The 12199-nt window shown below is 45.4% G+C and overlaps 1 protein-coding gene across 1 annotated transcript in view; it reads right to left on the minus strand.

Annotated features, from left to right (window-relative positions):
* Positions 1-5606: 5606 nt before the first annotated feature.
* SLC5A12 (solute carrier family 5 member 12) overlaps positions 5607-12199 on the minus strand; it is a 36670-nt gene continuing 30077 nt past the window's right edge. The window contains exons 12-15 of the mRNA XM_036323350.1: positions 11742-11908; positions 10026-10129; positions 8581-8708; positions 5607-6243 (exon numbers count right to left, since the gene is read on the minus strand). Coding sequence (XP_036179243.1) covers positions 6091-6243; positions 8581-8708; positions 10026-10129; positions 11742-11908 — 552 coding nt within the window. The 3' untranslated portion in view covers positions 5607-6090. The remainder of the gene's footprint in view (positions 6244-8580; positions 8709-10025; positions 10130-11741; positions 11909-12199) is intronic.

Here is a 12199-nt window from a genome sequence, read left to right on the forward strand (position 1 = left end):
TGGGTTTTTGCTTGAATGGTGACCAGTCTAGGTTCATTTTCTACTAGTATGTATTTGTTGTGGTGATGTTACCATCAATTAAATTGTCATTTGGGTTCATTTGTAAAACCACCCCCATGACCACATTATCAAATGTGGTTCTCTTTCTAGAGAGCATAAGTATTATAGCCACAGAATCCTAGACACATCTACATTAGGGCATTTTTTTCCGAAAAGTAAACTGAAAGCAGACAGGTTGGTAGAGTATAGACTCATATTTCACACCAGATCCAATTTATTGTTCCATCAAAATCTATTCCTTAACCCTAAACCTAACCCTAACCCAAAACCCTACCCCTAACCCTAACCCTAACCCTAACCATAACTCTAACCCTAACCCTAACACCTAACCCTAAACCTAATCCTTAAACCTAAGCCTAACCTTAACCCTAACCCTAAACACTAAACCTTACCTCTAACCCTAACCCTAACCCTAAATCCTAACCCTAACCCTAAACCCTAACCCTAACCTTAACCCGAACCCAAACCCTAAACCCTAACCCTAACCCTAAATCCTAACCCTAACCCTAAACCCTAACCCTAACCTTAACCCGAACCCGAAACCTAAACCCTAACCCTAACCCTAACACTAAACTTAACCCCTAACCCTAACCCTAACCCTAACTCCTAACCCTAACTCTAACTCTAAACACTAAACCCTAACCCTAACCCCTAACCCTAACACTAACCCTAACACTAACCGTAATCCTAAACACTAAACCCTAACCCTAACCATAACCCTAACCCTAACCCTACCCATAACCCTAACCCTAAACACTAAACCCTACCCCCTAACCCTAACCCTAACCACTAACCCTAACCCCTAACCCTAACCCCTAACCCTAACCCTAACCCTAACCCTAACCCTTAACCCGAACACTAAACCCTAACCCTAACCCTAATCCTACCCCTAACCCTAAAGCCTAACCCTAGCCCTAACCCTAAACACTAAACCCTACCCCCTAACCCTAACCCTAACCCTAACCCTAACCCTTAACCCTAACCCCTAACCCTAACCCCTAACCCTAACCCTAACCACTAAACCCTAACCTAACCCTAACCCTAACCCTAACCCTAACCCTAACCCTAAAGCCTAACCCTAACCCTAAAGCCTCACCCTAACCCTAACACTATCCCTCTGTCTCACCACTCCCTCTCTGAAATAAATAAAAATATATTTTAAAAAAACAATTCATTTGAAATAAATTGACAAATTTATTCATTAGCTGGAGTTTCCACTGAAATATAAGCTTATTATATTTAACCTTGTAAATCTTACAATAGACAACAAATGAAGAAATAAAACTATTTATTTCGAATGTTAAAAGATGAAAATCATTATTTCAGAGAGGGAGAGATGAGAGAGAGGGATAGAAACATCAATGATGACACAGAATCATTAATTGCTGCCTCCTGCATGCCTATGACTGGGGATCAAGCCCTCAACCCAGTATGTGTCCTGAACGGGAATAATTGAACTGTGACCTCTTATTTCATAGGTTGATGCTCAACCACTGAGTCATGCCAGCCGAGATTAATGTTAAAGATGAAAATGTGTTTAAAAATATAAGCAATGTTTTCTTTCTAGGATGTGTGGCTGTTGGCTTCTGTATTGTACTTTTCAAGTAGAAAAGAGCTGAGAGTCCTGTATTAGAAGAGGGATATGGGAAAGGCCAGAGGAGAGAGTGGATTTCGCCATTTTTATTCTCAATAGAAGGAATTATGTTGCAGCCATATATTTAGCCAGATGTTTGTAAATATTGTTTTTTCTTTCTTTCTAGATATCTAAGATTTCAATATAGATTAAATATAGATAGACATTGATTTTATAAATCTCTATATCTATCCATCTATATATAAATACATATATATATTATTATATATATTATATTATATATATTATATATATTATTATTATATATATTATTATATATATATATCTACACTAATAAAAGAGAAACATGCAAATTGGTGTCACTCTGCTATGCCCACCAGCCCATCAGAGTGACTATGCAAATTAACCCAACAAAGATGGCAGTTAATTTGCGTATGCAGGCACAGAGCGAAGACTGATGGCTCAGGCTGGCGTGAAGACTGACAACTGAAGAGGCTTGGCTTCTCCGCTGCGGCCAGGCAAAGGCCTGGGTCCTAGGTGCCGGAGGAAAACCAGTGCAGGCAGCCAGGGGAAGGAGGGCCTATTGCATAAATCTTCATGCAACGGTCTTCTAGTATATATAGGTAGATGATAGATAGACAAAAAGCCAGAGACCAGAACACCATGGCCCCTTGCTCAGGACAGCCTTGCCCCCCCAGAGGGGACTCCCACCCTGATTAGGGGTGTGGCCAGCCTGCAAACCACCATGGCTTCTTGCCCAGGCCAGCCTCACCCCCAGTGGGGACCCCCCACCCAGATCCAAGGCCCCAACCAAGGAAGGACAGCAGGTCCCGACCCATCCACCAGGTCTCTATCCTATCTAATAAAAGAGAAACATGGTAATTGGCGTACGACCGCTACCCTTCCCATTGGCTAATCAGGGCGGTATGCAAATTAACTGCCAGCCAAGATGGTGGCCGGAAGCCAGGCAGCTTGAAACTAACATGAGGCTTGCTTGCTTCAGTGACAGAGGACTCCAACATTCCTCGCCTGCCGCTGCAGGCCTCTGAGCTGCAACTCTAAGCAACTATGTAACAAATATAGAAGCTAAACAAAACCCTAAAAACCTGCTTTAGTCCACTGGGCTTCAGCCAGCAGGATCGCAACATTGTAAGCAAAGGCCAGAAACCTACTTTCAGCAGCGGAGGCCTAAGAGCTGGAGCCAAGCCTCAAAGCTAAAGCTGGCCCAGAATAAAAAAGAAAAAAAAGAAAAAAAGGAGTGGTTGGGAGCTTCAGTCACCCCCCAGCCTGAAAACAGCCCTCAGCCCCTCACCCAGGCTGGCCAGGCACCCCAGTGGGGACCCCCACCCTGAAGGGGGTGTGACCAGCTGCAAACAGCCATCATCCCCTCACCCAGGCTGGCCAGGCACCCCAGTGGGGACCCCCACCCTGATCCAGGACACCCTTCAGGGCAAACCAGCCGGTACCCACCCGTGCACCAGGCCTCTATCCTATATAGTAAAAGGGTAATATGCCTCCCAGCACTGGGATCAGCGGAGCTGCGAGGCCTCCTGGCACCGGGATCAGCGTGACAGGGGGCAGTGCCCAAACTCCCTGATTGCCCTGTGGCTCTGTGTGTGACAGGGGGCGGGGCCACAACCTCCCTATTAACTCTGCTCTGTTTGTGACAGGGGAAGGCGCCCCAACCCCCTGATCAGCCCTGCTCTCTGCCTGATAGGGGGGAGCTCCCCAACCCCCTGATTGGCCCTGCTCTGTGAGTGACAGGGGGCAGTGCCCCAACCCCCTGATTGGCCCTGCTCTGTGCATGACAGGGGGTGGTGCCCCAACTCCCCTATCGGCCCTACTCTGTGAGTGACGGGGGGAGCTCCCCAACCCCCTGATCGGCCCTGCTCTGTGCATGACAGCAGGGAGCTCCCCAACCCCCTGATCGACCCTGCTCTGTAAGTGACAGGGTACAGAGCCCCAACCCCCCTGATGGGCCCTGCTCTGTGCGTGACAGGGGGTGGCGCCGCAACCTCCCCATCGACCCTGCCTTGAGTGTGACAGGGGGCGGTGCCCCAACTCCCCAATCAGCCCTACCCTGAGCGTGACTGAGGGTGGCATCGCAACCTCCCAATCCTCCCTGCTCTGTGCATGACAGGGGCGGTGCCTCAACTCCACAATCGGCCCTGCTCTGAGCCCGACCAGGGGCTGCACCTAGGGATTGGGCCTGCCCTCTGCCACCCGGGAGCAGGCCTAAGCCAGCAGGTCGTTATCTCCCGAGGGGTCCCAGACTGCGAGAGGGCACTGGCCGAGCTGAGGGAACCCCCTTCCCCCCGAGTGCACAAATTTTTGTGCACCTGGCCTCTAGTTCCTATATAATAAAAGGGTAATATGCAAATTGACCCTAAAGGCAGAACAACCAGAACTACTGCTAGACTAGTCACTATTGAGGTGCACTGACCACCTCTTGGTCCCTTTCCCTGGCTGGCAGGCTCTTGATCTCCTGGTGGCGATTGGGGAACCAAGGGTGGGTGGCGGGGGATGTGGGCAGTGCCAGACCAAGGTCCCTGCCCTGCCAGTCATCCCACACACAGAGGGTGACCTGTGGCAGGGGCAGGGCCGGCAAGTGAGTGGGAACAGCTGACCTCTCGGTCCCTTCCCCTGGCCATCAGGCACCAATCACCTGATGGCGAAAGGGGAACTGGGCGGAGGTGGCAGCAGGGTGTGGGGCCAGCTGTGGGCAGCCAGGGAAGGTGGCCCTAATCACAGGCCAGGCCTAGAGACCATACCTACACACAAATTTTGTGCACTGGGCCTCTAGTAGGTATATATTATTGTTAACCATTACACATTTCTTCCAAACTCTCATAAGATATTTGAAAGCCAATTTAAGGGAGCGTTGGTCTGTTGAAATAAACTGAATCAGTTTTTAAGCTAGTGTCTTTGGGTCAGCATTCTGGAAAATAGTAAGCAATAAAGGTACATAAACCTTAATGATGTTGATTCCAAATTAGTCAATGCTCACTTCTCTACACCTTCTGACTGACTATATTTTACTGTTACAAATAAGAAATTTAGGAATTGCTCATGTATTTTTTTACATGGCAGTTAGAGTAGGACATTAAATCAATACATTATGTGTGATTATTCTTAGCTTTTTAATGTGTCAAAGCAGATTCTGTAACTGGGAATTAATTGAATGTTGTGAACAGCTTTGTAAACATTTGCTCTAAAATGTAAAACACAAAACAGATATATTGCTGTTTCTGGAAATTTCTGAGGACAAGAAGGACAAGGTAACCTATCTTATCTAATAAAGAGGGAATATGCAAATTGACTGTCATGTTGTAACGGTCAATATGGTTGTACCCACAGTGGAGGCCAAGTTCCCGTAACAAGCCTTAACGAGCAATCAGCAGGAACTTGAGGCTGTGTGGCACTGGGCTGGGGCACGGGACCTGAGGCTGTGCCCTGTGCCTACTGGGGCTTGACAGGGGACCTCAGGCCACACCCCCGCCCCACCCAGGTGCCAGGTCAGGGGACCTCAGGCCATGCCCCCTGCCATGCGGGGCTTGACGGGGGACCTCAAAGTGTACCACCTAGCCTAGACCAGGCCAGGGGACCTCAGGCCATGCCCCCCACTCCAGCGCTGGGCTGGGGGACCTCAGGCCACACCCCCTGCCCTGGCCTGGGGCAGGGGACCTCAGGCTGCACCCTCTGCCCAGCGGGGCTTGATGAGGGTGGGGCCGGCTAGGTCTTGGTCTTGCCCAATGTGGGTGGGTGGGGCCGGCCAGGTCTGGGTCTCGTGCGATTTTGAGGCACATGTGGGTGGGCAGGAACTTGACTCTGGGTCCCACGGCATGCCCCAGACTTTGACAAGTGGAAGATTTTCATATACATTTTACTAATATTCTTTCATCTCTGACATTTCTATTACAGAAAAAGGGAAAATAGCAATATTAAAATATTTCCTCTAATTAATTCCCTTTTAATGTGCATGAATTTTGTGCACTAGGCCACTAGTTAAATCATAAAAATCTCTTAATAGTAACTTCTGTGTGTATGCTTGTGTGTGTGTACACACATTTGTCCTAAACCCTGGGTAGCTCCCATATTACAGGCACTATTCAAAACACTAAGAAATAAGAAAACAGAATAATTTCTTGTTCTATGATGAAATCCAGTCTTAATTTATTCAAGAAGGATGTCCATTGCCAGAGCACTTAAGGCTTGGTTGTTTTTCTCACCTGAAAGTTTGATATCCAAAGAATAGCCTGGGAAACAGTCATTTTATTTGAGGTTATAAATAAGTTATAAATAGACATTAGACATCCTTGTCTTCTAGCAATGGCAACTACACAAGTCTACTAACCAATAAGCAAGAAGTATGTGGACTGTGTAGGTCTACGTGTGTGTATGTGTGTGTTTGTGTGCACACGCACGCACGTGTTGCCTTAGAAATGGGTAATCTTCTCAAATGCCACATTGTCGTAGCTTTTGTCCTTGGGATCGTAGCCTGGACTGTGGACCAGGCTTTCTCTCCTGAGTCCATTCTGTAAGACAGATTCAGTTCCTTGTTTCCAGGTACTGCCATTCTCAAGCGTTTCCTGAGGAAAGGGGAAAGGCACATATTAGTGAAATCGTCTTGATGTATTCGGAAGCAAATCGAGGGACTGTTACTTAGGCCTCCTGATCAAAAAAAATGATATGTACTGGTAAATATGAAAGTATCACAATTAACTGACCCAGGGCACTTTCTAATTGATAACTTTGATGCCTCAATCCATGTAGGTACTATTTCTAATGATGATACAATCAGAAAAAATAATTTAGTGAGCATTTACGGTATGTCATGTGTTGTGTGAAAAAAAATTATATATATATCTTATTAAGCAAACCTGTGACATAGTGGCATTACCTCCCAAGGAGAGAGAACCTGTGTCTCCAATAGTGGTATGGTGGGGGCAAAACTGGGTACCTGTATACAGATACTCCTATACAGAGGCTGCTTGATACTCTTTGGCAGCGGAGCCTAATAGTGACATGCTACATGTTCCTTCCCACTCTCAACTCAGCCTTGGGGCCAGAAACTGCCTGCATCAACAGAACTTACCATTTATTTCAAGAAAACCTTGCCCAGAAAGATAAATATGTAAACTACTTGATAACTTGATTCTTTCCTTCTAGAACTTATTCAAAATCCACTCATCCAAACAATAAACTGCTCAGCCAGCTGCCTCCTCAGCAGAATAGGTTTCCTCCCATTTCGGAACCCCTGTCCAGATGGTGCGCATCTTACTGAAGTAACTGTTCAACTCAGCTTCACTTCATGGACATGTTCTTATGGTGTTTTGGGGGAAAGGAGAACAATTGACACCTTAGTCAGGGGTCCTCAAACTTTTTAAACAGGGGCCCAGTTCACTGTCCCTCAGACCGTTGGAGGGCCAGACTATAGTTTAAAAAAAAACTATGAACAAATTCCTATGCACACTGCACATATCTTATCTTGAAGTAAAAAAACAAAACGGGAACAAATACAATATCTGTATTTGCATGTGGCCCATGGGCCGTAGTTTGAGGACCCCTGCCTTAGGTGATGTGGTTAGGGTGAGGAGTCCCCCTCCTAGAATGCTAAAAGAATGAAATGTCTGGGACTGAAAGGATGATAATAAACTCTATCTAAAAAGGAAAAAAAATACATCACTCCTGCCATTAGTCAAGCTAAAAGGATAGACACACATAAGACCAGCCACAAATGTAACGGAAACATTGCTCCCCTCAAGGTTCTGCACTTGTCAAATGCCATAAGAACTTTCTAGTGGTTAGTGCTTTCTAGCCCATGCTGCTGCAGACAGTTTTGTTTTCATACTCGCTTCCCTTCAACCGCTCCCAGAACCCTTCAGCAGCAACCCAAACCCAAAATACACGCCGATCTCCCCTCTTATTGAGGGTGGCATTCCCTGGTTCCCCTGGAGTGCCCCCCACTCTTGCTGCATCAAGTCAGTAAGTCTAATTTTGCCTAACCATAGGCCTTGGTCTTTGGATGATGTGATCCGGATAGTACCTGGACAGTGTCTCTAGCCCTGCCTGGCCAAAACACAGTTCTCAGTGGGGTGAGAGCAGTGGGGAGAATTCATGTATCTGCTGCTGCTTCTCTAACTGAAGAAGTGCCCCCAATAAATCTTACTTTATATTCACGCTCCATGGAACTAGAGATGTTTGTGCCCAGGTTGTGCTGCACAGTCCATCCCAGTTCTAAGATAAAAGCTGAAGTTCAGAGAGGTTAAGTAACTAACCCAAGGAAAGTAAGACATGGAACCAGGGTTAAACCCAGGGCTGACTCCAAAGCCCATGCTTTTCACCACTATATGAGACTGTGCTCCTATTTTATCCCTTTTCTGGCATTCATTTTTATATTTTTCCTACAATTCACCCTCACAAGGGTTCAAAGGAATTTTGGAAATCGATCACTTGCCAAGACAACAATTTAGCCCAGAGGCACATTTAGCTATAACACAATTACTTGCTTAAAAGCTAATTGCCTGAGCCCTAGCTGGTTTGGCTCAGTGGATAGAGTGTCAGCCTGTGGACGGAAGGATCCCAGGTTCGATTCCAGTCAAGAGAACATGCCCGGTTGTGGGCTCAATCCCCAGTAGGGGATGTGCAGGAAGCAGCCAATCAATGATTCTCATCATTGATGTTCCTATCTATTTCTCCCTCTCCTTTCCTCTCTGAGATCAATAAAAATAAATAAATAAATAAAAGCTGTAAAAGAAGAAAAAAAGCTAATTGGCTGAGATAACTGAAGTTGAGACCCAGGTTCCTTCAAGTTCTAACACTCACCGCCTTCCCTCCCTACACCTGCCTGTGCAGATGGTTTAAAGGGGCAAAAGGGAATCCCTTTGATCCAGTGTCTATTTTCCAGAAGCTCAACATCCGCTCACCTGCTCTGACCCACGGTCATGCTGTACTCCACACCAGCACAGTGTTTTATATTCCTTAGACCAAAAGCAAAATAGATTGCAGACGGGTCTGATCAGCATTGGCTGAATATCCTTGCCACTCTGGTGTCCTATAAATGAAAGAACAGATGGATTAGGTTGTTGCACCCTTCCAGGACTTCCTTTGAGGACTGAGGCATCATCAACTTGAGAAGCAGGTCATGATTAGTTTGCAAGGTAAAATCAGGCCTGGCTAGTTAATGGACAGACATTAGTCACTGCTCAAAGCGGTGGGAGTTGGTTTTTAAACATCCACAAGCTGTCAGGTCAGGCAAGATCCTGGCTATAGCGTTAAACAGAGAGAACACATTTATGTTAAAATAGTTATTATGGAAAACTTTACTACTAGTCCCTTTTATAGGCCAACAGAAGTGATAGCAGAAATTATATAATGTCTTTCTTTAGGAAAGCTCTCAGTTTTGAACCAAATCAGATATATAGGGGAGATATCTATAAATATATGTTACATATGGTTAATCATATATATGTTATATATATGAATCATTATTAATCATATGTATTAGATATATATGATTAATCCTATATAATAAAGAGTTAATATGCAAATTGACCACCACTCCAACACAAAAGATGGCGGCCCCCATGTGGACACAAGATGGCCAGCAGGGGAGGGCAATTGGGGACAACCGGCCTGCAGGGGAGGGCAGTTAGGGGTGACCAGGCTGGCAGGGGAGGGCAGTTTCAGGGGACTGGGCCTGCAGGAGAAGGCATTTACAGGTGACCGGGCCGGCAGAGGAGGGCAGTTGGGGGCAACTGGGCCAGCAGGGGAGGGCAGTTGTGGGTGACCAGGCTGGCAGGGGAGGGCAGTTGCAGGGGACTGGGCCTGCAGGAGAAGGCATTTACAGATGACCGGGCAGGCAGGGGAGGGCAGTTGGGGATGATCAGGCTGGCAGGGGAGGGCAGTTGGGGGCAATCAGGCCATCAGGGGAGTGGTTAGGGGGTGATCAGGCTGGCAGGCAGAAGTGGCAAGGGGCAATCAGGCAGGCAGGCAGGCGAGCAGTTGGGAGCCAGCAGTCCTGGATTGTGAGGGGGATGTCTGACTGCCCATTTAGGCCCACATGGATTGGGCCTAAAAAGGCAGTCAGACATCCCCTTGAGGGGCCCCAGATTGGAGAGGGTGCAGGCTGGGCTGAGGGACACACTCCCCTCGCCCCAGGCCACGAATTTTGTGCACTGAGCCTCTAGTAATTATATAAAAAGGGAATTTTTTTTGCATGTTAGTCTGGAGAGTAGATATATCTCTCTAGGAAGAGGGGATTTTTGTGGTGGATCCAAAATCACACCAGTTAGCCAGCTACCAAGACCACCAATGCATGAAACTAGGCCATGTCTTCCTTGGCCCCAAAGAGAAGACCCAGGTACCCAACCTGTGAGGAAACTGATGATTACTCCAGCAGCAATGCATCCCAGGCAGCCCACTGCACTGTAGTAAAGGTAGGAGATCGAATACCAGGAGTCAGCGATTGCAGGCCTGTGGAGGAAGGACAACAGCACGTCACCAGTTCTGTGGGTTCTGAAGTTACCATTCACAATGCCTTAGAGAACTGCTGAGGGTTTGTTTTGAGGCCTGGCATCACTCAAAACCCCAAAGCTTAACTTTTTGTCATTTGATTATTTTTTGAAAACTCAAAGCTAGACAAGTTGTGCTTTGTAGCCCATCTATCCCAGGATTACAAATATTGCTGCTGAATTACAACTACAATGAGAACTATGCTTTCCATTTATTTTGTATTATTTATTCATCAGACATTTATTAAATCCAGATTTCGTGCCAGAAATTATGACAGGCACTGAAGATTAAAAGATGAGCAAGCCACAGTCTATATATTGGAGTTAACAATCATAAAATGGAGTGGCAATGCATTGGTGGAATAGACACAGAGGATTCTGGGAGTATTAGAAAGGGTATAAAACCCAGGCTGATGTGTGAAATCACACCTTAGTTTATTTTCAAAGAATGGTTAAGAGTTAACTAAGTAAAGAAAAGAGGATACTATAAGCATAAGCAGTAAGAAGGAAACAACCTGGTAGACCTGGGAACTATAAATATTGCTTGTCCATAAGATTTGTGGAGAGAATAGGTCTAAACTAGATGACACTCAGAGGCAAATGACAGCAAGATAATGGAGTTCTCATACATTATATAGAAAGGATCACCTCCTCAGGACCACAGTTAGATGTGAGAATGCACACTTACTAGAGCCAGGTACAGTGAGTGCCCCGGCTTGCTCTCTCTTCCTCTCTCTCATTCTCTCTCCCTGTATATAGATAGATAGATGATAGATAGATAGATGATAGATAGATAGATAGATAGATAGATAGATAGATAGATGATAGATAGATAGATAGATAGATAGATAGATAGATAGATAGATAGATGATAGATAGATAGATAATAGCTAGAGTTTAATAGACAGATATAATTTAATATAGAGATATAAATGTAATATGATTTAATAATGTTTTATCCTAGCAAAGTCCCAGTAATTATTACCTTCTCTAAGGATTGTGATAAATCAAGACATGACAAGTTACTAACTTGTGCAGCATGGATAAATCATACAACCAAAATCCAAACCAGGTATTTCGGATTTCAAAGTCTATGGTCCTCTCCCTGCACTACATTATCTCCTGTATTTTGGTATTTTAAATTACTTATCCCAGATAGAAATAGAAAAGACAACCCTTTGCTAAGCCCTGTACAGTTTGAGTTAGAAACTATAAGTTTTCAGCACTACTCCCATCTCAGTAGTATGTCCACAATCAGTCTCCATCTTGCCCACAAAGCTATTCTACTCAGAGAATTTATTCTTTTAAAAATACTTATGATCTTCATATTCTATTTTCAAACTTTTCACTATTTTTTTCTCATTTGCACTCATACTCTAGCTAACCCTTCTGTCACCTTTACTGTTCCACTCTGGAATATAGAGCAATAGATATCTACAGAAATCATGGATATCATTGCTGTGTGCTGCCCAGAGGGAGTCTCACAGGAAAGCAATATTGGTCTTGTCTTGCTCCTTCTTTTAACCTGGTGACCCACCCTCTGGGATTTACCTCTGCCTTTGAAGTCACCATACCTGCTGGATAGCGCTGGAGGCACTAACTCCGTCGCATTTGATGGGACACACTGGTTTGTCGACAAAGGCAAGGGCCATGTCTTGGAGGCTGGTGCAGGATAAATGAAGGCCCCAATGGCCACCCAAAATGCCAACGCGATTCCAGTCAGAAGGCCGCCTAGTGCACCCTTGATGAAGGAAAGGAAAAGTTAATGGCAAAGCCATTGAAAGAATAATGAGGTGAGGAATACTGTGTCTCAGAGATTCTGGCTTTCCACCCCAAATCTCAGCCACACATTCTGGAAACAGTGCACTCAAACTGCCTTCCTTCCAACTCCCTCGACACCGCTTTATTTAGAAATAACTGGTTCCTTAAATGAAAATATTGGATAATTTTATAGTGATTATTATATTTCAATTCCTAGCAGGAATTTGCTTCTCTCCATTTGGCCTCTTTCTCTCACTTATCACTCACTTAA

Source organism: Myotis myotis, unplaced genomic scaffold, assembly GCF_014108235.1.
Source record: "Myotis myotis isolate mMyoMyo1 unplaced genomic scaffold, mMyoMyo1.p scaffold_m19_p_10, whole genome shotgun sequence".
NCBI classification, from domain to species: Eukaryota; Metazoa; Chordata; class Mammalia; order Chiroptera; family Vespertilionidae; genus Myotis; species Myotis myotis.